This window comes from Triplophysa rosa, linkage group LG6 (assembly GCF_024868665.1).
Source record: "Triplophysa rosa linkage group LG6, Trosa_1v2, whole genome shotgun sequence".
Lineage (NCBI taxonomy): Eukaryota > Metazoa > Chordata > Actinopteri > Cypriniformes > Nemacheilidae > Triplophysa > Triplophysa rosa.
Window position 1 is genome coordinate 4,577,280 of NC_079895.1, and position 25,582 is coordinate 4,602,861.

The window sequence follows — 25,582 nt, forward strand, 5'->3', positions numbered from 1 at the left end:
TGATTATTTATTATTTTATTTCATCTGGTTTAAAATATAGACATTCTTCGCAAGCAGACTCATAGTAAAACTCATAGAAACGATGTTTGTAACCGACCTCTTTGTCTCCTGTAATGAATGTCTCGCAAGGTAAAATCAAATGTATAAAAGCCTTTACATTTTTCAGTTGCTTTATACAGATTGCTTTGTACTTTTATAAGAAAGAAAAATGAATTTGGGCTTCTCTCACTGCAAATAATTTAATAATATTATAATATAGGATTAATGGGATTTTAACAACTTAAAGTTTAAGCAAATGGAATACTGCTGATGTGCAGATCTGTATGCTTTTCCAATGCTGCCCTGATTTTTCCCCACTGTATCTCAAAACATTTCCTCCATCAGGCACAGATAGGAAGACCCCAGAGGCTCAGGACGTTTTGCAAACGCTATTGTCCTCATTGGAAAAGACAACATTATTCTAACACTGAGTATTTGGTTTGACAATGATTGAAATATTCACTCAGTAATTCTTTCCACTGTTTTACCCCTGAGGAAATGAACGGCACCTTTTGAAAAACAGATTTACAAGAAGTGTCTGGATGCCTGTTTCCATGATTTATGTTAATGTATGAACACTTTGTTGTGACAAGCATGTGATTTGTAAACTGCAAAAATACCCTTAAAAAATAACCATGGTTTTACTGTAGTAAAAGTGAAGTAACCATTAACTTTTGGTGGACTGATTAACATTTATATAATCATAGTTTACTTACAAATATCGTGGTTAAACACACACAGTTAGACAATATAAAATGTATTGTATTATTTTTATAATTGATTATTAATTTTATTATGGTACAAATAAAACCCAATAACAAAGGTTGCTATAGTTAAACCATGGTAAATGTCATAAGCCTAGGCAAAAAGGTTTTTGTATAAAATCTACAACTGTGTTATTGAAAAGCCCTCGATGACCAGTACAATGCAATCATTTTTTCACATTTTTCTTGGGGTTTACAGTGCACATATTGAATTTTTCATGTCTATTCACAATTGCTGGGTGTACCTCTAAAGTTCTTATTTTACAATGCCAGATAGACTTGTTTAAGATTTTAGTTCCATTATTCTATTTTAAATGAATATCTTTGTAAATGTTTGGATTTAAGGGTGTAGAGAACTGTCACTTCTGACGATCAGAACGCTTGTCTGGGCTTTGCCCATCCATTGATCTTTGACTTGTAATACACCATATCATAAACCTCTGTGACTTTTAAACATTTTTTAAGTTGCTTTTGCAATGTGCAGTACAGTAAATCAATGTAATGCATTTGAATATAAATGCAAAGCTCTAGTTGTTTGAATAATTTTGAAGCCATTATATTTAATAGGAAGGAATGTAATGTGGCTTTCTGGCACTGGTGGTTTAAAATAAGCAGACAAGGACACAACATGCTCATCCTCTTCTAATGACATTTCAAACATGAGTATTGACGGAAAGATGTCTTTGAGGGAATGCTGGGAATGACAGTTCCAGATGAAATTGTGCTCGATGACAAAATTGAGTGGAAAAAAAAAGATGTGGAGGGCAGAGAGCAACACACGCAAGCCGCTAAACAGGGGGTGTGTCGAACTGCTCTCAGCACAGTGTGATAAACCTAGTGGATATTTCTATTTTTAACCTGCCTCACTCTGCCCTGTCAACATAGTCGACTGTGTTTGCGCCATAAACTTGATTCAAGCCCGTGGAGTCTGCGAGAGCCCAAATGCTGAAAGAAGTTTCATGAGAGGCTGTGAGGAGTTTGGATCTTTGATGTGGATGTAGACGCTGTCACTTTAAACGAAGCATTCAACTGCAGTTTGTTTGATTTAAACCATCTGCTGGGTCAGAGAGAAACGGTGTGTCCTGAGCTTTATTCTGACCTTTCTAAATATCGGACACGTGGACTCGGGGGAAAGTGTCCACAATGTCCGGTGAAGGTGATGCTGGAGGTCAACCGTCCACAACAACAATCAGCACTGTGGCTGTACAGGCTGGAGCTTCACAGATTGTTGTATCGGTGCTCAAGGTACTTTGAATTGTTCTACTTTATTCAAACATGACATGAACTCCACAAGTTTGTCTTAAGACATGCTGGGAGAACATAGATCATCGGGTTAAAGAATGTTTAGAAAATATTTTATAAACTGTAAACATGGCCGGTGAATAGTGCAGAATCTTTTGAAAAAAATTTTTTTTTTAAGTTATTAAAGTCGAGACTTTTCGTTGTCCATAGTCTTAAGCATTTGAATTGAAAATAAGTTCAAAATGTGTCATGTTTTCAGACTTTTGAACACCGATCTATTTAAAGGGATAGTTCACCCAAAAGTGATTCACCATTGTGTCATTCAAACCTGTATGATTTTCTTCCAGATATTTTGAAGAATGTTGGTAATAAAACAACACTGGACCCCGTTGACTTGCATTGTATGGACACAAAACCACTTGTCCATTTCTCAAAATATCGTCTTTTGTGTTCCTGAATAAATTACAGAATTGTTTTTTTCGGCTGAACTATTCCTTTAAGCTTATAGTGAGTTAGTAGTTGAGTTGCATTACATTACTGTGGTATAAATGTGTCTTTAAATGCTTACACTCTTAAAATAATTAAAAACAAAGGTGCTTCATGATGCCATAGAAAAAACTTTTTTGCCTAAATGGTTTCACAAAGAACCTTTAACATCTGAAGGACTTTCTTTGTTGCAAGAAAAGTTCTTTAGAATATAAAAAAGTTAGAAAGAGATGGTTCTTTAAAGAACCATTGATCGAATGGTTCTTTGTGGAACCAAAAATGGTTCTTCTATGGCATCGCTGTGAGGAACCTTGAAAGCACCTTTATTTTAAGAGTGTAAACCTTATTTCATATTCATGGAAGGACACAGTGAGTGGGTTTGGATTTGTCCTGATGAGTGATGTCAGAACTCGCAGCCCTGCTTATTCAACACGCTCTTGGCTTGCCCTATCAATAAAACATTTTTGTTTTTTCCATTATAAAGTTCAACGGAATGTGAATTTTCAACAAGGCCCGAGGTGTAGAGACTTAGTGGAAGTCAAGAAGCCGTGAGTAAAACACTGCTGATGTCCTGACATCTCCTGATGGCCTATTCATGATTATTCTGTGGATCTTATCATTCTCCTGTCTAGCTTTTAGTCTTGCTATTATTGCTTGTAAAACAAAGACTGTTGTGTTCCTGTAGTTTCCTGCTGGAAACTTGGAAGCCTATTACCTGTTTTATGGAAAAAAAGACATTTTTATACGTGTTTCTTCTTCAATGTTCCACTAAAATCCAAGCAGCATATGGGTTAGAGCCTGTGTGTGATTTCAGAATGCTTATTTCTGAGCAAACTGCTCATTTACAAAGGCTGTTTCTTCATACACAAGAGGTTATGGCATGTTGGTATCTGGGCATCACATGCCTGTATAATAAACGCTATTCACGATCTTAAAATATACGGCGGAAATAAACAGATAGCAATCAGTCCGCATACTTTAAACTGTATTTTTTGCATTTGTTTATCAAACGGGACGTGCTGCGACAGCTGTTGTAGCTCTTAACATTGCATTCAATCTCAGAATGGCTCGTCTAGTTCTTGCAAATTGCGATACGATTTTGGGATCAGCACTAATCGCATGCCAGCGTGTGCATTAGAGCTATAGATCTGTTGGGAATTCACTAGGGTGCTTTGCCTTGAAATCGAAATGCTTTTTGGTCAGTGTCCAGTAGAAGGCCTTCAGAAAAGATCTTCTTCCTAGTGTTGTTTACATTCTGTGAAAGGCACTTGAGACCACGTGGCTGCAGGGGTGCACATGCATCAATGTATGTTAACACGTCTTTGGTTTTTATTAAAGTGTGGAGAACTGGTGCAGCTACAGCTAACTGAAGCACAACCAAACCTCCTGGAGATCGGAAACAACCAGGATGAGACCAAAAAGCTTTTACAGGAACACGAGCAGCTTTTAACAAAACTGAAGGTAAACTCTCTAGAGCTTTGTTCTTTTGTTTAGATATTTTGAAGAAAGTTGGTAACCGAACAATGGCGGTACCCATTCACTTCTATTGTATGGCCACAAAACCAATGCAAGTCAATGGGTACCGCCATTGTTCGGTTACCAACTTTCTTTATAATATCTTCTTTTATCTTTTACTGCAGTGTGAACCTGTCAAGTATCAACCACAATGTCATGGTTTCAATTCCCAGAGAACATTTCAAATATATTGTTAGACGAAAGCACCTGACAAATGCTAAAATGTGCATTGTACATATCCTTTATCTGGATAGTTTTCTGTATTGTGTATTTCTATTATTCAAGAGTCTTTCTGTAGCTTACAGTAAGTACAACTGTCTTCTCGTAGAGATGGTTTGGTTGTCACTGTTTCAGGTCTCATTATAGCTCCTGAACTTTAATGGCTGTTTAGGAATCACAACTACAAGGTTTCACTTGAGCCTTGAAATGTGATTGTTAATGGGATGATTGGAATCATGATGAATGTTATTTAGATTTGAAGAGTTAGAATCAATGATGTTATGGTTCGTAGACGAAGAGAAATAATTCTCAACAGATGTTGCATAGTATAATGGGACATTTTGTACACTTTAATGATTCCAGATCCAAATACCTGGCTTTATGTTTAGTAAATGCCACACAAGGGAATGTTTTTCAATCTTACAAGGAGAGCTCACCCAGTTATATGCATCTGCCAAGCAGATATTTCCAGTCGGCATGGCAGCTCTCAATTTTTCCAAGACTAGTTTACAGATGAAAGGAAAGGTTGTGTACAAATATATTTGAGAACTGTGTTTTTCAGATCATAACACTTGTCAACGTTTCTTTTGTTTGTCAGAGAAATGAAGGGGGTGTTTGGGCTCTGCTGGAAGAGGCTGATAAAAAAGCGAAGGAGAAGCCCGGAGAGGCGCTGGTGTATGAGGCTATGGCTGTCTCTCTCAGCGAGGCTTGGAAGACGCTGGTGAACCATCTGGAGAAGAGGAGATCTCTCCTGATTTTGGCATGTCATTTCTTCGAATGTGCTCTGGAGGTAACGGAGAAGAGATGCATTGATTTGCATTTTCAGCTTGCAGAGGAGTCAGAGAGGGGGAAGAATACGCAAGCATCATGAAGCTTTCTAGCTTCAGCTTCCTAAATTTGAGCTTTTTTGGCTTGCTGGGATGTCTCAAAAACAAAAATCCAAACGATGGTGAAATTTGGAAAACCTAGTATTGCAATAGTGCAACTTTTTACAAACTTTAGCCCGAAACACAACATTCAGTACTGTTATGAACAAACACCACCAGGTTTCTCTAAACCAGTGGTTCTCAAACTGGGGGCCGTGGCCCCCTGGGGGGCCCCAAGATGGATCCAGGGGGGCCACAGATTTTGTGGCATTTTATGAAATATAGAAATTTATCATAGATTTTATGCAATCAAACATCAGAAAAATGACACCACCAACCAAAAGAATTGAGGTTCCAGCATTGTATAACTGAATGTTTTTGGTTTAATTAAAATTCTAAGTTTAAGATTATACGTCTTTATATGGGGGGCCGCAAAGCGATGCACTTAACACAAAGGGGGCCTTACAACAAAAAAGTTTGAGTGCTCTAAACAATATATAATATAAACAAGTCTCAGATGGTTAAATGTGCCACAGGACACTGTGATCTAAGCTTATTGCACTACACTAGAATGTATTTGTTTAGAAATACAATGGATGTTTTTTTGTTTTCACAGCTTTAAAGTGGGAAAACAAAGTGCTATTTTATACTGACTAAACATACAATACACAATGTTGTGTTACTTGTTCAGTTTATTTAGCTAACAGCTGTTTCCGCTGATCCGAGGGTTGAATCTCTTAAATTACTTATTGATATCAGCGACTCATTTCAGCTAGAAACAAAAGAAAGAAGGTGCTGATTCATCACCAGCGTTGTATGCAAGTTTGGGAAAATAAGAACACATGTTGAGCATGTTAAGGGACAGTTCACCCCAAAATAAAAATTGTCATCATTTACTTGAGTTGTTCCAAATCTGTGTACATTTCTTTGTTCTGATGAACACAGTGAAAGATATTTGGAAGATATTTAGAAGAGTTCTTGTAACCAAAAGATAATGGATACTGAAAGATATTTGGAAGAATGTTCCAAACGGTTCTTGGCCACCATTGACTACCATAGTAGGAAAAATTACAACGGTAGTCAATAGTGCCCCAGAACTGTTTGCTGTCCTACATTCTTCAAGATAACTTATTTTGTGTTCAACAGAACAAAGAAATGTATAAAGCAATTTTTCCGGCTGTGGCAGTCAATGGTGTCCAAGAACTGTTTGGTTACAAGCATTCTTCCAAATATCTTTCTCTGTGTTAATCCGAACAAAGACATTCATACAGATTTGGAACAACTCGAGGATGAGTAAATGAAGACAGAATTTTCATTTTTGGGTGAACTGTCCCTTTACAGAATAGGTGACTGTGTCTGTGAAAGTATCACAATCTAATTTTGAGATAATGAGCATCAAGTATGATTGGTTATTAATTTCACTGTGATTTCAATCTTTGACACTCAGTCAATATTAAATATGTAAATATTAAATATTTTCACATAATGCTCTTTACGTTATGTATGATGATTTTATGTAGAAAAGTTTAAATCACCAAAAATATGACTTCAGCTTGGTTTTCACATGCAGGGTCACATATTTGTTTTGCTAGTGACATTTCAATAGACATCCTTCCTGTTAAATGACTGTTATGATGATGTCCGCAGAATCATCTGCATTCATCCGTTGAAGGTTGCCGCTATCTTTTGTGTAACATGTAATAAAAGCTGTCATTCACCAGCAGGTGGTCATGTAGAGGACAAACACTGTTTCTGAGCAGATGTTGAAAGAATGAAACTCAACTATTGTCATATGATAATAATTGAGCCCCAACACATATAATATATACACTATTAACTTTTTCAATTTACAGTTTGCCATCAAGATTGATGAAGCTGAGGACTTTCAGAATGTTGATCCTGATCTGACTTCTGCAGACAACATGAGTGAAATGATTCAGGGACAAAGTACTATAAGAAGAGGTAAGAATTTCTGTTTGTAGTTTTATTTCTAAAGCACTTCACACAAGGTGTATTGTTGCAAAGCAGCTTTACAGAAAATAACATAAAAACAATGGGAAATAGACTCTTAAAACGGACAGGAATATGTGAATGGGAATGTTTTTGTTACTAAACAATTAACCGGAACCGTGAACCGGAAATTGCAATAGTTTTTACTTCAGTATTCGGACTCGTTTCCGAGTGAAAAGGAATTTCAAAGGAGAAAATTAGCGGGTGTGGCTTGCGTGTTTCACTGCGAATTGATTGGATGTGTAAAAACAGCTGTTCAAATTTGTAATGCTTGCAGCAGACAGACAGTTGAAGGGGAGGAGTTAACGGATGCTCCGGCCAAGCCGTCTAATTTACGTCATTTGAGATAGTCATTTCAGGGCGGAAGTGCATTTTCAGATTTTAACTGAAGATTATGAGGGTACATGAATTTTAAAAAGAAAATGACCCACATTGATAAGCTATTTACTATAAACGCTGCAATATTTCATGAAAAAATAAGAATTCTCGTTTTTAATTTCACTGGGACTTTTAGTGCATTCAAGGTACTGTTCACACAAACCGATAAAATGTTATAAAAAATATTGACAGATCTGAAGTTACCTTTGAGCACACTTGACAAATTAAAACATCTTTCATGTAATTATGTGAGGCATGGATATCAGCATCAGACTGACACTGCTGGTACTGTGCTTGGCGCCGTGCTGATAACTTTATTAAAAGGGATTATTCTCAGATTTACATCATGACTATTTTGAATATCCCATAATAATATATTGTAGTCTTTTTTTTAGTTATACGTTACCCGCAATGAACAATAAAAACACCAGCATTTTTTGAGATGTGAGCTTTGTCACCAGGGATGTTGGAGAAGTCAATGTTGGTACTGAATAAAAGTCGTGAGCTGCTGGAATTTCTGAAGGACTTTCAGTCGGAACAGGCCCTGCGGTATGGCAGGGCTTCTCAAGGGGCCTGGAACAGCTTTGGAAAGGTTGAAGGTTTAATGGAGATTCTGCAGGACAGACGCAGGCAAGTGGACCTTCGCATGAGACGACAACAACATGAGCTGGAAATGGTACATCAGATTTGCCAATGGGAGCAAAAGGAAGAGGAAGTAAGTCACCTTGATGAAAAATGTATGTTTTATTATAATAGACTGCCAAGTCATCTTTACTGGATGTATTGTCTCTCATTTAAAAAGAGTAGTCATGTCACAATTATTGACCTTTTTCTTTGTGATCCAGTTATAAATAGACAGCAAGGAAAATAAAATGCATGATTATTATTATCCTTAGCTGTTTTCGATGCATAGCCTTTACGATGTCAATGGTCTTTTTGCACTGATTCTTGAGATGTGAGTTTGTTGGACAAAGTTGTACTGTAACAAGTAACAGAAGAATCTATAAAAAGCTCTTTCGTTTATCTCTAAAGATTTAGCAAAGTGAAGTTTATCGTCACTGAAAACAGGTGAAAGATGTGATGAGAGAACAAAATAACAGCAGTGATGTGTCTGGACCTTCTCCAAAAAGAAAATCCCAATATGGGTTCTGTTCCAAGTACTTCACGGTAGTCTACAAATGTCTTGCACATCTTGGTGATGAAATAGGATAATATACAGAGTGGAAATCCTCATTTGTATATGTATTATTTTACAGACTCTTGAATTGTAAAGGGTTCACTTTTTGAATTGTAAAGGGGACATTTTGATGACCGGCAGTCTTTATAAAAATGTTGCGCTAAAATAACTGCCCGACATACTCTGCATGCTGAGAGGTCACATACTGTACTTGCTTTTGATACGAGCTAAGCACTTACTGCTCCCAAGGACAATGATTCAGCAATGATTTACATAATAAACATTAGCTTGCCTTAAGCTTTTCTTTATTTTTGTGAAAAGCAACTTTTTTATACTATAAAAAATATATAATTGCTGAAATACATTTGTACATGACTTTAAATCGGTATACGTTTATATGTATTTATTTTTATTTTATTATTTATACATATAAAAATGCCTCAGACTTTTGAACTCCACAGTATTTATTAACTAAAGCTGCTTTTATACAATCTAAATTATAGCACTTTATAAAAAAGGGTGACTTGACTTTTAAACAGGTAACACGATGGTTTAAGGAAAATCGGACTTTATTCTTGGAAAACAATCAGCTTGGTTCATCCCTGTCTGAAAATGAGGACTTGCTTCAGGAACACAAAAAGATGGAACGGAAAACCAAGGTACTGTATGATTGCTTGATTTAAAGGGCTATTTCAGCCCCCCCAAATGTTTTGTAATTGAATCACCCTCATGTCGTTCAAAACCTGTATATGACTCTTTCTTCTGTGAAGCACAAAAATAACTTTTAGAAATGTCTCAGTGATTTTGTGTCCATACAGTGGAAGTCATGGGGGTCAATGTTGTTTGGTTACCAATGTTCTTTAAAATATTTTCTTTTGTGTCATATGGGTTTAGATTTAGAACGATATGAGGGTGATTTCAATTTTGAAAGATTTTAATTTTGGATGAACTGTCCCTTCAGATGTTTGACCCCAACAATCCTTTATTAACTCCATTGAAGCTTATTCGGAATTGTGTTTTGTATCTCCAGGATTGGAGTGTGCTGGTGGAAAGGTTACTACAACAAGCGTCTGAAATGCTCTCCACAAATGATTGCTCGGACCTTCAGCGCTTGTCTGAGAAGAGAGAGAAACTCAAAGCCACACATGAGCAGTTCTCCAATCTGATGATGACTCGCCTGTCTCATCTGCAGGACAGCAATGCTTTTTACAGGAGTGCTAATAAAGTATGTAATGCAGTTGCACTTCACATGCGGTTATTAAACTGTGGGTTTGAATAACTGAGCTACTTGAGCCCTCAAAGCAGTTCTCTTATCTTCAGACCGCACTCATGTGTGGATGTCATATTTGTTGAACGCACTGCCTCCTAGTGGACATTTATATGGTGCTTATTATGAATGTGACTTTTAAAGGGATAGTTCACTCAAAAATGAAAATTCTGTCATCCTTTATGAACCTGTATATGACTCTTTGTTCTGTGGAACACAAAAGAAGATATTTTGAGAAATGTTTCAGTGGTTTTGTGTCCATACAATGGAAGTCAATGGGGGCCAAGGTTATTTGGTTACCAACATTCTTCAAAATATCTTATTTTGGTTTGGAATGACACGAGGGTGAGTAAACTCTGAAAAAAAGATTCCTTTATTGTCATGAGTTTAAAAAGAAGACTAACAGGAATACACAGTACTTTATGACTGAATTATGTTTTATTTTCAGGCATTTGAGGTGCTTGGAGGCATAGAGGCTGCCCTTAAGGAGTTGAAGACCAAATCTCTGCCATTACCAGAGCTAGCTAAGAAACACGAAGAGTTTTCACGCAATATAAAAGAAGCGTCCGCAGAGGCACTTCAGAGAGGACATCTGTTACTACAGAAGCTCAATCCACAAAGGTGAGAAGACAAAAAACAGATCTGGCAGTGTGTTTAAAAATAACCCTTATCACTCCAGATTCTAGGTTCTGTGGAGTGATAAAAGGATTTTGATGTTCTGTTTAGTATCAGACATGTAGTATATAGAGTGTGTGTGTGAGTTTGTTTGTGTGTTTGTTAGTGTTGGAGGGCTGCACAGGATGCTGGGATACATCAAAGAGAGAGTGGAGGTGCTGAATCATGAGTGCCACGCACACCTAAAGCTAACAGACAGAAGACAGCAGGTGGTGTCCTCATGTGAAGATCTTGTAGATAAGGTATATAAAAAAGTGATTTTTATTTATCACATTTGAAGAATGAAGTAATGCAATTATACCTACAGGAATTACGGAATGATGTTATATTCAAAGTAGTTACTCTTTGCGCTTAGCATTTTACTAGCCAACCTCTTGAGGTCTTACACGGGCTGTTTTTTCGTTACTTGGTTCAAGTCATATATTTCATTATTTTCACGCTCAAGAATCATAATGTTTTCCAATTTTATTATCGTACACAAGGAGCATTACAATAACATGTTTAAATAAAAAATCCCAATGAAAGAAATTACTATTACTAATATTAATTTCAAATATTTAAGGGGCAATTCACATTTCGCGTAATTTTAAATGTAGACACGCGGCAGGCACGCTCAAATAGAGAGCGACGCGGTCGCGATGCCCATGAGGTGCGACGCCCCCGTTTTTCTAGGCATCGAGATAAAAATATTTCAACTTTTCAGAATGCGGTTTTAGATGCGAAATGTGAATTGCCCCTAAATGTGCCTTCAGGTTAAAAGAATTTTAAAAACATGAGAAATCTTTCAGTAAAGCGTTAAAATTTTTTTGAATGGTATTGTAGGTAAATATGCCCAATTACAATACAACTGCTGCTCCCTTAACCACAGTTTTACTATACTGTAGTAAAACTGTAGTAACCTTGTTTTTTTGGTTACTGACAATTCTACAAGAAATATCATCAATTTTTAGTTACTATGATCTTACTTTAGATAAAGTAGAAAGCGAACAATGATGCTTTCTAAATTGTTAATTTTTGTGAAGGTTAAAACACAGTGACTTACAATAAGGTATTATGTGCTTAGCCTTACTATTTTAAACCATTTGATTTGATCAGGGATTTATCTGAAACGTCTCAACCTGCAGGTTTCCAGCTGGATAAAGAAAAGCCACGGTGTTCTCTCAGCTAGTACAGAACCTGGTTCAACCTTAACCATGGCTGAGGATACACTTAACAAACACGTTGAGCTCCTCTCACAGTCTCAGGTGATGCAATGATCGTACTAATCCACACTCCCTCTGCAATCTGATACAGTTGAATTTCAAGCAAATCATGGTATTTATCATACTTGTTTATATGTTTATTATACTTTTGTTTAGCAGGATGTCATGAGAGAATCTGAGGCTACAGCCGGTTTGATAAAAGAGCTACGGGAGCTGGAATCCTCGGAGACAGTCGAGTTGTCCAACAAAGCCTCGCTTCTGGCTGAGGAGATGAAAACGCTGGTCAGAAACATTTCAACACACGTGGAGAGTCTCAGACCCTATGTGGACTTCTTGCGCTCTGCTGATGAGGTATGAAACAATGTCATTTATTCTCTGTTTGTGGACATTGTGTTTCATTACTCCAATGAGGATATTTTGTGCGATGTCACAGGTCGAGGAGCAGATAAGAACATTGCAGGAATGTTACAAGAACAAGCCAGAACAAGAGGAGGAAAATGAAGGCACAGGGGCATCCATGAAGGAAGTGTTGGATGTTAAGTGGCAGACTCTGCTCCAGAGGTTTTTTACAATGCAGGATCTGGGCAACAATTTCATCAACTCCTCCAACATGGTAGGACACTTTGGAGGGTATAAAAATGCAACAAAACTACTGATAATGTTTGGAAACCTGTGGAGGAACCGGGTTTGCAACCTAATATTGTCATTTGCAGGTCAGAGGCAATCTGAATCTAAATGTTAAAGCAGCAGGGAATGTTGTCGAGAAACATATGGAGACACTGAGCAAGAAAAAATCTGAGTTAGCTGACCTGTGGACATCTTGGCAACTTCAGTATAGTCAGATAAAATCGGTGAAGAAGCAGTGGAAAAAATTCAAGGATCAGGTCAAAAAGGTAACTTAATACACCTGTATTTTACTAATGCACATTTCTAGTATTTTCCAAGATATTAGTGTATCTGTGTGTGATTGACTAAAAATACATCGAAAAGAATTTCATTGAAATGTAAGGTCTTTCTTTTTGTTTTATGTTACAAGGTTTAAGAGACAATACTAAATGTTGGTCCATATTGATTTCATTTATTATTGAAGCATATCTGATTTTGTTCATCAAAGAAATATACTGTATCGACCTTTGTTTGATGTGGTTTGTTTGTTGATTTCCTGCAGGTTCTTCATGATTTAAAAGCAATGGAGGAGATTTTTGCTCCGGCATCAAAAGTTGATTTGGGGGGTGATGCTCAGACTGTCTCCAAAATACAAGAAAGCTTCAACACTGCTAAGCCAGAGTTCCTGGTATAAGAAACATTTTCTGCTCTCTTTGTAATCTTCTATTTGTATCTATAAGTAATGTCACTTTTGAAAATCTTCTAGCGACTAAATGCAGAAGTGGAATTCCTAGTGAAGACTTCAGAGCTGCTGGCATTAAAAGGAATACCGGTGAAAGAGAAGAATGAGAGAGTTTCTGAGCTTCTTCAGCTGAATCAGCGTGTCAGAGATATGATGAGAGAGTATGAAACCGTTCTCAGCATGGCTGTCAAATTCCATCAGCTTTATCTAGAGGTAAAGTGCAAATTTCATCAGAATCCGTAAAAAGCAATATTGGAGTATTGCAATGCATTTTAAAATTAGAATTGCTATACACAACACCTTATTCTGTTTTCTGCAATTTGAGAATAAAATAAAAGTAATTAAATACGAAATAATACAAACCAAAGTCAAAAAAATAAAGGGACAGTTCACACAAAAAAGAAAATTCGGTCATCATTTACTCACTCTCAGGTTGTTCCTAACCTGTATCATTTTCTTTGTTCTGCTGAACACAAAGGAAGATATTTGGAAGAACGTCGGTAACTAAACAGATCTCATCCCCCATTTACTGCCATAGTAGGGAAAATGAATACTGTTGGAGTCAATGGGGGATGCAAATATGTTCCTTTGTGTTCAGCAGAACAAAGAAATTTATCAGGTTTGGAACAATCTGAGGATGAGTAAATGATGACCGAATTTTCGTCTTTGGGTGAACTATCCCTTTAATATGGAAAAAAAGAAAAAATATTATAATATATAATTATTATAAAGTTTTAATGTTTTTTTCCCAGCTTGATACCGTTTTAAAGGCAGAACCGGTGGCTGTGTTTAATGACACCAGTCAGGCCAGAACACAGCTGACCCAGCATCAGGAGAGACAGAAGCACGTTCACCATCTGTACAAGCTCGCTCTCTCGCTGGGTGCTGACATCACCAACACTGTACAGCAGTCGGTGCGAACTGTGCCATTTACTTAATGTATAGAATTTTTGTTTCATTTACCTTGTGGTGTTTTTTATCTTTCCCTATTGTGTTCTCCATTTAACATTTTGCCACAAGAGCCTAATATTTATATATCATTTATTACTGAAATATTTATATACGTATATAAAGCTGTATAATAAAATACTAATATACTTGTTGCCATATGATAAATATGCCATATGATAAAATGACGTTATCTAACCCGCTTTAAGCGCCAGCTGGTGTTGTCAGTGCAGCGGTTACATGAGAAGCTGGAAAAGTTGGAGAGAGGACGCACCAACTGGATCGCTGAAGCTAACAAGTGTGAAGAGAGTTTAATGAGCAACGTCCACTACTGTCTCTGTAAGGAAGAGATCAGTGAGGTGAGTAATGTCTGTGTCAGTCACGATTACGAAAATCAATTTCTAATCTGATGAATCCCAGCTCGGAAAGACCCTGAAATAGATCCCCTGAATGATGTTTACTTGTCAATGTGATGCTCCAGTTTATCTTCTGGTTTAAAATGGTGATCATTCTTTTCTGTACATTTTTCCAGGATTTTTTCTCAATTTAACATGAACATTTTGCATATTTGTTTCTACAACTTGGTTTCAATAAATTATCTTATTTTACAGAGTAGTTTTAATATAAAATTTATAACATATATTATATGCTTTAAACTGATGGTTTTATTCAATTCCTTTGAATTATTTAATCAAATATGTTAGTTCAATCCTGAAGTCTGTTCTACCTGAACTAATTTTCCTGCTGATCAAGGGCTCAGTAACACATGTTTGGCTTTTTTGGTTCGCTCTTATTGTTTCTGCGGTATTTATGGCATGTCTGCCGTTGTTAAATTTAGTCTGTTGACAAGGTTTATCTCTGCCTGCGGTGAGGGATTCCGCCATTTGTTCTCATCAGTTCTGATAAGACTGAGAATTCCACCCATATCACATATTTACTGCCCACGCCACTCAATCCCCGGCTTTACACAGCAGGCCTTTATAGGGAAATCAGATCTCTTACATAGTTATTTGGTAACCAAGAGATATATAGTATCATGATATCCTTAACAGATACTTTTTATTCATGGTTTGTTAGTTTGGTGAAAGGCCCTATTTTTTTTAAATAAATAAATGAATAAATAATAAAAATCAGAATGTTCTGACAGCGTTTAAAAAAATAAGTAATCTCTGACTCCCTCTAGTGGACAAATCTCATCGGACCGATGAGTAGTACGTTTTGTAAACTGCAGTAAAGAGATAGTTCACCCAAAAATGAAAATTCTGTCATCATTTACTCACCCTCTTGTCATTTCAAACCTGTATGACAACATTCTTCGAAATATCTTCTTTTGTGTTCTACGGAAGTAAGAAAGTCATACAGGTTTGAAATGACAAGGGGGTGAATGGTAAATGATGACAGAATTGATTATTTTTCGGTGAACTATCACTTTAAATGCTGTGGATAGTCAGAGATTGATCTATATACCAATACCAACGAAGATAGCATTGAACACATGAAGCTCATGCTGTTGTATGAGTAAAACCAATGCTCTATAAGTTACATTTCTATTTATTTCTCCAGTAGATAAAGAATCGAAAGCTTCTTAAATGAATATTCAAGTCATGTCACGAGATGCCATGCTATTTTCATGCATTACTTCTGTGTGGCTTGAAATAAAGCAAGGAAAGGAAATTTCTAAAAGTAGCTGTTCTTAAACTCAGTACGCTGTCTGTACAAGTGAATCTGTCAATGTCGTAGTTTTATACAGTATGATAATTTTTTGAATACGTTTTTTGTCATTTTTACTTCATCGGTTACCAACTTTCTTCCAAATTTCTTCTTTTGTGTTCTGCAGAAGAAAGAAAGTCGAGTCTCTGTTGAATGACTTTTGAGTTTTAAGTTTTGAGTTTTAAAGCTATTTTTGAAGTTTAAATGAAACATTATGGGATGGGTTTTGTGTTGGTGTTTGAACATAGTCTTAATGACAGTTGTTTTTTAGAACATATATTTGCTAGGAAGACATGATTTATATTTCATTTAAATAGGGCATGACTCAACATTATGTCTAATGTAATGTGTATGTGAGTCACCATGTTGTCATACCACTCTAAGCTCCGCCCAGTCATAAATATGCATGAGTAAACAATCTGACATTTTTGCTTGGACAGTTGCTGCTGTTCATCTGCAGGGGTGACTCCATTTCTCTCACCACCCATTCTCAAATTCATTGCTGTCTACCGCTTAAAAAAGCTACCGTATGGATATGGATTCCACTTTAGCCACGTCGGCTTGTGTTTAATATTATATTTTGAGTTTTTACAATTTTAATTAAAAGTAAAAACGACTAAGACTAAATGCTAAGTTGAAGTTTGTTATATTGTGAAATTTCCTTGATTATTCTTATCCTCGGTCACAAGGCTTTGAGCCAAAGCTGCAGTAAGCCAACGGTAAATGTTAAGAAAGGGCAATTTGACTAAGTTGTTTAGATTCTCACATTAAGCCTTGTGAAATTCAAACACTGTGTTGTAATGCCTGAGAGACTTGGGCTTGTTTTGCCAATTAATTTACTCAGAAATTCGGGTTATGGGGTTTGTGCTTTCGCACTTATTTCCAAAATACAGTGGCAAATTTGGGCTTGGCCCCTACATGAAAATAAATTAAGCGGAAAAGGTTACAGAAACCATACTTTTCTGGGCTAGTTTATCCTCCTCTGGCATTACAAAATAAATGTGTCCATTAAATAAATAAAATATACAGTTTATGTTTTCAGTCAATGTTGGCATGAAGGTACTTGTCAGACCAGGCAACAGTAAGTTGGGCCTCAATGGGCCCATATTTCTCTCTAGAGTGCAGAAGCTCCCTCTACAGCCCTTTGTTGGAAAAACAAGTAGGGCAGTTACGACGAGAGAGAGCTATATAACCGGTTCATATAGCAGGGCAGCAGCTGTCTTTAGGATGAAACTTGAGCCTGTCATTACGAGACCTAACACTTTTGCAAAAGCTCAACGGGCTGGACAGAAATGGATCTGCATTATAAATCATACACTGGTCCAATCATTAATGCTTCTAAAAGAATCCCCCAGGACTCAGCTGAACCCCCTCTCTGTGAGATATTGACAGTTTGTGTAAGAATGATGAAAAATCTTCATGCATTTCTTTTCAAAATACTGTAGTATATACATAGTGACCACAAAAATAACCCATAATGGTAAAGAAATTGCGTGGTATCATCAGTCATATGATTGCTTTGTTTGAAGTTTAGACCAACATTTGAGTAATCTATCTACAGTATCTATTAAACCATGCAGTGAATTTGGCTTCATTTCATATGCATCATTTTTATAACAACAGCCTATTTTCTTGCTTATATTTAGCTGAGAGAGTCCTTTAAAGATCTCAAGAAGAAATTCAACAATTTAAAATTCAACTACATGAAGAAAAATGAGAAATCGAGGAACCTAAAGGCTGTGAAAAATCAGATCCAGCAAATTGAGATATACATAGAAAAGCTACAGGTAATGGTGTCGTTTTTTATTGTGTTTTTTTAATCCATCACTCTGGAGTGTTTAAATCATACAGATGTACTGTCTCAGCAGACTTAAACTCTTCTGTAATAGTTAAAAAATGTATTCTAGTCCTAAAATTTACAAATGTATAATAATCATTTTGAGTATTCAAATTTCTTCCTGTTCCAGGTTTTAAAGAAGAAGCTACACATGTTTACTCAGAAGGTCTCTGGCGGCTCTGAGAAGCATTTAATTGGCAACAGTCTCAGAGAGATTGAAGATGCCTCAAATGAGCTGCGGAGACAGGTGGGCGACTTTGACAGGACGGTGGAGGAATACAAACAAAACCTGGAGATGAATGTCAAACTCCAGCAAGCTTTAGAGGAGGTGAGGATGTACCAAAAACATCTAATGAGATAATAAGAAAAGTAACATGTTCATCTTGCTTATTTCCAGTTGGTTGGAAAACGTTTTGTCTTTATTATTCTAAAAAGTTTAAGCAAATGTAATGTAATTTAAAATAATAGACGAAATTTGAAATCGGACTATCAATATTGTTTCTTTTCGTGAACTGGCTAAAAAATAAAATCTCTCCTCTCACTTTTCATTTTGAATGCAGTACAACTTTTGGTGTGATGAAGCAAGCTCCACTATCGTACGTGTGGGGAAATATTCGTCCCAGTGTGAGACTAAAGAAGCAGTCAGCAGTCTCTACAAACAGTTTGAAAAGTTTATGTGGCCCACGATACCACAGCAAGAGGAGAGAATGAATCAGATCACAGAGCTGGCGGTACGGTTACATGGTGAGAAAGAGATCAGAATTCATTCTGAAATATCTGTTGTTGTATTGTTAACCACCCTTCACCCTCAGAAAATGTGACGGACGTTTTTTGTTTAATAAAGGCGCTGAAGAAGGGAAAAAATATAAGGAGAGAACCGTCAACAAGCACCATGAAATTGTGGAATCGATAAAAGAGCTCTCAAATGGACTGCTGGACCTTGAGGCCAAACTACAGGTGAAAATGAAAACACTGAACACATAGAAGCAGTTTGGACACACTTGTTTATCTCCAAAACATTTAATATCACCAACAATTTGGTGCAATTGAGTATTTTCATGACACAAAATGTATTTCCTATGTACTGTTTCCACAGTTAGAAATGCTGAAACAACCTCCGACACCTGAAGACAACAACAAACGGGACACTATTGATACTGTAAGAATAAAAAAAGTGTTTTAACTTGCAATTGCAAGCATTTCGTTTTATTAACGCTTACTTTGTTTTACAGCCTGAGCAAAAGGAAAGTGGTCATACACCTGAGATGACAGGTCCCCACTGTACTAAAGAGATACCCATCAACAAGAAACCTCAGCTTCGCAAGACAAGAAGCCAAGATTTGCCTGACAAACATCATCCAGAGCATCAAAAAGTGACAGAGAGCAGAGTTAAAACTCAAGAGGCGTTTTCCAAGACGAGCAAGGTGGAGACCATCACATGCAAATCTACTGTAGAGAGGAGAGAGGAAATGCACACCACCTTCTCTCACACGCACACGGTGAGCCATTCCCCCGCAGAGAGAGATAAGAGGAGCTGCATGCTGCAGCAAACCCCACCTCCACCACCCCCACCGCCTCCACGAGATCCAGGCCGATCACGACCCGGCATCAGAGACATTCAGAAGGTATGCTTCAGGGTACAGAGAAACAGTTCTCCTCTGCCAGAGGGTCGGCTATCAGGGCTTTAGCTGTCGTAGGAGTAATTCTATCAAACTGCAGCCTTTTCAACAGAACTTGGTCTCTCTGGAAATTCAGATGTCTCTTACCCCTCATTTCCCCATCAGTCATTTCACTATACTTTTTTAAGGATTTTCACAGATTTCACACTAAGGGATAGTTCAGATATTATGAAGAATGTTGGTAACAGAAAACTGCTGGTGCTCATTGACTTGCATTGGTTTTCTGTCCATACAATAGTTTTGCAAAAGAAAGTCATACAGGTTTAAAATGACAAGAGAATGAGTAAATGATGACAGAATTTTCATTTCGGGGTGAACTAAAGTGGTTACAGATACATTTTGTTTAAATTAGCCATGCGACGTACCAAAAGTGCAGGAACTTTCATCACGGTATACTATTATAATGGTACTGAATTATATTACAATAACAGGTTGAAAATGTCCTCTTAATACTAAATTTGACAACTTTTATCCCCCCAAAAACTCTTAAAAATATAACAATTGAAAAAATATTTTAATAAAATAATTAAACTGCTTCATATAAATTCAAATGCAACTGTGCAGAAAAGTAATATTCAAACATTTTGATTGCTATCTAGAAAATATATTTTCTGGGCTGTAATGTTTTTTTATAAATATTTTGTTGAAAGTTTGTCACATTTTACAGAACAAGCAACAGGATTTAATCCTCATCCTCTGAACCACCATGTTGGGCCCGCATGTTTTAAATGTAAAAGATTTATTTAATTCTATAAATATCTTATTGACAGTAATGTTGTAATGTTGTGTTACACGGCACACGTGTAGTGTTGTAAATTTCCACCGATTGATGGAAAAGTAATGTAAAAAATGTAAAGAGTTTGGATAATAAGGAATATCTCATTTAAAAAATGATGTTGTATTATTGAATGCGTCACATAAAATGACTCATTTTTTGTCAATCATTGTATTCCATTAGCTTTGGTAATAAAACAATGTATAGAAAATGTTTTATGATTTTGCTATAATACAAAGCAATATCTATACAAATTGGTAAGAATATTTCTGTTTTCTCCTTGGTTGTGTATGTTTTATCTCTATAGACCGCATGTCGTCACTCTTTAGAGGAGGAATTTCTTTTACATGGAACACCAGAATCAGCAGCTCCAGCAGGAAGCGTGCCTGAAGGTGACTTCCACCCTGAACTTCTCACGGAGGAATCGCTCTCCAACGACGAATACGAATGCACCTCCCCAGACGACATCTCCCTGCCTCCGTTATCCGAGACCCCCGAATCCAACATCGTTCAGTCTGAAAATGACCTGGACGACGGCTACTGCGTGAGCTCTCACAGCCTTCGCGTAAACCAGTACAACCACCAGTCCCACACCCAGCACGGCGACGCCGTCCACCAGAAGCGAGAGTGGATGCCTAGTCAGACCGAGAGCTACCCTTCTCCCACCACGGGTTCGGGTGCCAGGTTCAGAGCAGAATCGTCATCTTTCATTCAAAGCCCTCTTACAGTTCCCGCTCCTAGTCTCGTGTCCAACACCCTCACCAGCATATTAAAGAGCAAATTTGCCAACCCACCAAGCAGCGTTACTGAATGCCACGAAACTCTGTATTCTGTGCATGAGAGTCGTACAGAAACACAGCAGTGTGTGCATGATTCCAGTACTCGGTCCAATAACACGCATGCTAACCCATTAACCGCAGAACCGGACTCAGATGTTTGCAAGCCCACAGCCATCCGAGAGGAGATCAGGCGGGCATCTTCCAAAAAGGTTATGGGTAACCTGGCAGCTGGCTCGGGTCCTAACTTCTCCAAAACATTGTCTAATACCACAGTTATGGAGGGATCTCCGGTGACCCTGGAAGTGGAAGTCACTGGATTCCCTGAGCCTACATTAACATGGTGGGTAGCTTACAACAAGCTTGATCCATGAATGATTACATTCAATGCTGAATACTGTTAAATCAGAATACATGCTCTGTGTAAACGGTTTATCCTCTAATCAGATTTGGAAAGATTATACAAACAGTAACACATTTTCACATATTTTGCATGAAACAGGTTTGTTGAGAAAACTTTCCTTCTTTCCTATTCATTTTGATCTGAAACACTTGAAATACTATAACATCGGAAACATGAATGTTGTTCCATGCATAAATTCCATTATACTAACATTTGAACTCATACGTTCCAAAGTTAATTCCACCTTGTTTTTAACCTCTATAAGATGACACCTAATTTTTTCCTTCATTGAGTGTGAATTAATATGTATTTTTTTGCCGTGGTGTGAGTGTGCGACATAACAATTCACTCTTTGCTTCAGGTTCAAGAATGGACACACACTGGCCAATGATGAGCACATAGAACTCTCCCATAAAGAAGGCAAGCATGCTTTGTTCATTCAGAGCACTGCTGTGACAGACTCTGGGCAGTACACGGTCACTGCCTCTAACTCGGCCGGTACTATCACCTCCAGCTCAATGCTACAGGTCAAAGGTAACAACAGCCCTGACTTTGACGTTCTCAAACTGGACTGGCACACCTGCTTTGGCACTCTGTGTTTCTTCTTGTGGCTGCTCTACCTGCTTCTGTTATAACGGACACGGTCATTAACGTACATGAGGAAAAGCACACGGGTGTGAATTCTTCACCGGCCAATTTCCACATGTCACTTAACCACTGGTTTGCATGATTAACTGTTCACTTTTTCGCTATTGGGTTGAATGGTTCTGAGTTGGGCGAGCAAAGGTTTCAGGTGCATTTCCATCTGTAGGCCTACCTGGACTCGTTGGTACAGTTTGCTAACCATGTGCTGGTAAAACGCATGTTGTAAAGTGGTGATTCGTGATATATAATGTGGTGGTCACGTATCAGTTGCCAAAGTGATTCTTTCTTAATAGGGGCCTAAGTTCGCTAATATTTAGGTAGATGACTGATAAAAAGGGTCTACGTTGTAGAATGTAATGGTAATACATTACAGTTGCAACTGCTGAAACAAATTTTGCAACAGGAACTCTTCGGCCCGATGGTGGAAAAGGTGCTACAGTATTATGATACAAACCCCTAGCAAATAGGTAATAGCACATGGGTATTTGACATGAAGTTCTTTTTGTTGTTATGTATTGCAGTATGAAAAGCTAAAAATCTTTTAAGCACAATTTTCCTCTTTTTCATTATGCAGGCTGCATTTGTGAGCTCTTAATAATTGAGAGACTATAATGGAAAATGTCCTTTAAAATGAATTTGGCTGGACCATGTACTGTATAGTAAGGGCAAAAGAAATAAAAATGTTAACTATTCATAACAAGACTTTTGTCTAATTCATTCATCTAGATGTTAAAGGGATAGTTCACCCAAAAAGGAAAATTCTGTCATCATTTACTCACCTTCGAGCTGTTCCAAATTTGTATGAATTTCTTTGTTCTGATGAACACGGAGAAAGATATTTGGAAGAATGCTTATAACCAGACAGATTTTACCCCCCATTGACTCCCATAGTAGGAAAAAATACTTTATCATTATTTTTGTTCTGTTGAACACAAAAGAAGACATTTTGAAGAATGTAGGACAGCAAACAGTTCTGGGGCACTTTTGACTACTATTGTATATTTTCCTATACTATGGTAGTCAATGGGGGGCAAAATCTGTCTGGTTATAAGCATTCTTCCAAATATCACCTTTTTGGATGAATTATCCCTTTGACGGAATTTTCATTTTTGGGTGAAGTATCCCTTTAAAAGGTTAGTTCACCCAAAAATGAAATTTACTCACCGTCAAGTTGTTCCAATGTTAGTAACCAAACAGATCTCATCCCCCATCGACTCCCATAGTATTTATTTTCCCTAATGACATTCTTCCAAATATCTTCCTTTTATGTTCTGCAGAACAAAGACATTTATACGGGTTTGGAACAACCTGAGGGTGTGTAAGTGATGATTGGGGCGAACTATCCCTTTAAATTAAAAATGTCAAGGCATGCGTCAACTAGGCAATATATTTTTATTTTGACAATAACACTGAAACACTAATATTTGTTAGCATGAACCAAATTGAACATGCATTGAATTAGTCTATGCTTTGTCCGAGTACATATATTATTAGTAGTAATGGATCTGAATGAATGGTTTTGTCTTACACCATGCACATAATTAATTGTTTATGCAGCCATAAAGTTACACTTCCAAACTAACAAAATGTTGAACATTTGACAATAAAATGATTTATTTTCAAAATATGTGTGTGTTTAAAATACTGTTTTAAACAGGATTTTTCTCTTTGCTTTTACATGTATTTCATTATGTATAGAACCAAATTATTCTTTATTCTTCATAATTTTCAGTCACATTCATTGTAGAACATTGACTTACAGTATTTATCTTGATGAAAATGAGAAGCACCCACAACTTTTGAGATCAGTTTAAAATGTCAGTTGGTGTTCAATATTTGTGATGGTCAAAACTCTTCGTGTCTAATGTGCAGTTAGCATAAAACTGGGAAGGTAGCGAGTGGGGATTGTTGCAGTGGGGATGATGTCATCAGCATATTCAGTTTAAAGAGATTCTGAAATGTGACCTGTGGTAGGCAGCGACTAAAATGTGCCCGTTTCAAGTTTAATCTTAAACTTATTAATATTTTCTGTGGATAGACGCTAATAAAGAGTTTTGGTCTTGCTGCTAAGAAATAACTAAAACATATTATTTTATATTACATGTTATTATATATTTTATATTCTGTGCCCTTCTTCAATGACCTTGGCATTGCTAGTGCCATGCTCTAACCACTGAGCAACAGGAAAGCTTAGTATACTCCCCTTGATTTTCACATTAAAATGAGCATATGCAAAACTTGATCAAAATTAATAGGACAAATATGTTACATTTCTTTAAGGTGACTGTTGGGCATGTGACTGTTATCACACAGCATAACTCAGGCCTCTCAGGGCACACCTTTGCTTCCACACCATGTCGCCTCACTTCTGTCTCACAGATATGGGGAAATGCTCTCCAGTGCTCTATTTCAGTCAAGTTTTACAAGCGCTATAGTTCTTATTGCAGTTTAACAATAAAGACAGATTTGTGAAACAAAGCTCACAAGAAACAGTTCTTGGCCACCATTAACTGCATAGTAGGAAAAGTCTCTATAAATTGCTTTGTTCTGTTGAACACAGAAGAAGATATTTTGAAGATTTAAGGCAAACAGTTCTGGGGAACTTTTGACTACCATTGTAATATTTCCTAGTCAATGGTGGCCAAGAACTGTTCAGTGACGAGCATTCTTCCAAATATATTTCTCTGTGTTCATCAGAACAAAGAAATGGTTACAGATTTGGAACTCGAGGGTGAGTAAATGATGTCAGAATTTTTATTTTTGGGCGAGCTATCCCTTTAATGCTATTTGGTAACCCAAGGTTGAATTATTAATAGGCATAATGATTCTGGTCTAGTGCAGTAAATTATATTGCCATTACCATTATTATAATGGAAACTGGTTTTCTCAGTGAATAGGGCCACTCCCTACTTAAACACCACACTGAAGCTACAAAATGTATTAGTGGAAGAAGAGCTCAGGTCACACTGCACTTATCCTCAAGTGCTCTTCCAGAAAGATACTGAGGTTGCAGCATGTGGTGCCAAGTAAGTAAAACAATGTATATGTATACAGTTTTATATAATGATACAGATAAACCTATAAATTGATATATATATATATATATACATATATGAAAAAGTAAAGAAATACACTGCCCAATGCTTCATCGGCTCAAATTGTGAAAGAGTGGTTCAGGGAGCATGAAACATCATTTTCACACATGGATTGGCCACCACAGAGTCCACACCATAACCCCATTGAGAATATTTGGGATGTGCTGGTGAAGAATTTGCGCAGCGGTCCGACTCTCCCATCATCAATACAAGATCTTGGCGAAAGATTAATGCAACTCTGGACGGGAATAAATGTTGTGACATTGCAGAATCTTATCAAAACGATGCCACGGCGAATGCGTGCCATAATCAAAGCTAAAGGTGGTCCAACTAAATATTAGAGTGTGTGACTTTTTTGGACGGGCAGTGTATAATTTACTTCAATATGGTCCAAATGATTAAGACCACTAGAGATCTTTTTGTGCATTCTAATTTAATACAATTGTATTAATTTGTAAGAAAAATTGTATTTTATTTGATATGTATTAACATTTTATCAATAATTTTAACAATCAATAATACAATT

General features: G+C 37.0%; 1 protein-coding gene across 1 annotated transcript; it reads left to right on the forward strand.

Moving 5' to 3' along the window:
• The first annotated feature begins 1,695 nt into the window (after positions 1-1,695).
• On the forward strand, positions 1,696-23,530 carry ccdc141 (coiled-coil domain containing 141). The gene is made up of 25 exons (XM_057336161.1): positions 1,696-2,048; positions 3,870-3,992; positions 4,864-5,055; positions 6,985-7,093; positions 7,981-8,234; positions 9,236-9,355; positions 9,727-9,921; positions 10,412-10,584; positions 10,745-10,880; positions 11,763-11,882; positions 12,000-12,191; positions 12,274-12,453; positions 12,554-12,733; positions 13,009-13,134; positions 13,213-13,401; positions 13,941-14,102; positions 14,346-14,495; positions 17,493-17,633; positions 17,814-18,011; positions 18,244-18,427; positions 18,528-18,640; positions 18,780-18,842; positions 18,916-19,308; positions 20,445-21,256; positions 21,678-23,530. Exons 1-25 carry the CDS (start codon positions 1,947-1,949, stop codon positions 21,949-21,951), a joined length of 4,881 nt encoding a protein of 1,626 aa, XP_057192144.1. The 5' UTR covers positions 1,696-1,946; the 3' UTR covers positions 21,952-23,530.
• The last annotated feature ends 2,052 nt before the right edge of the window (positions 23,531-25,582 follow it).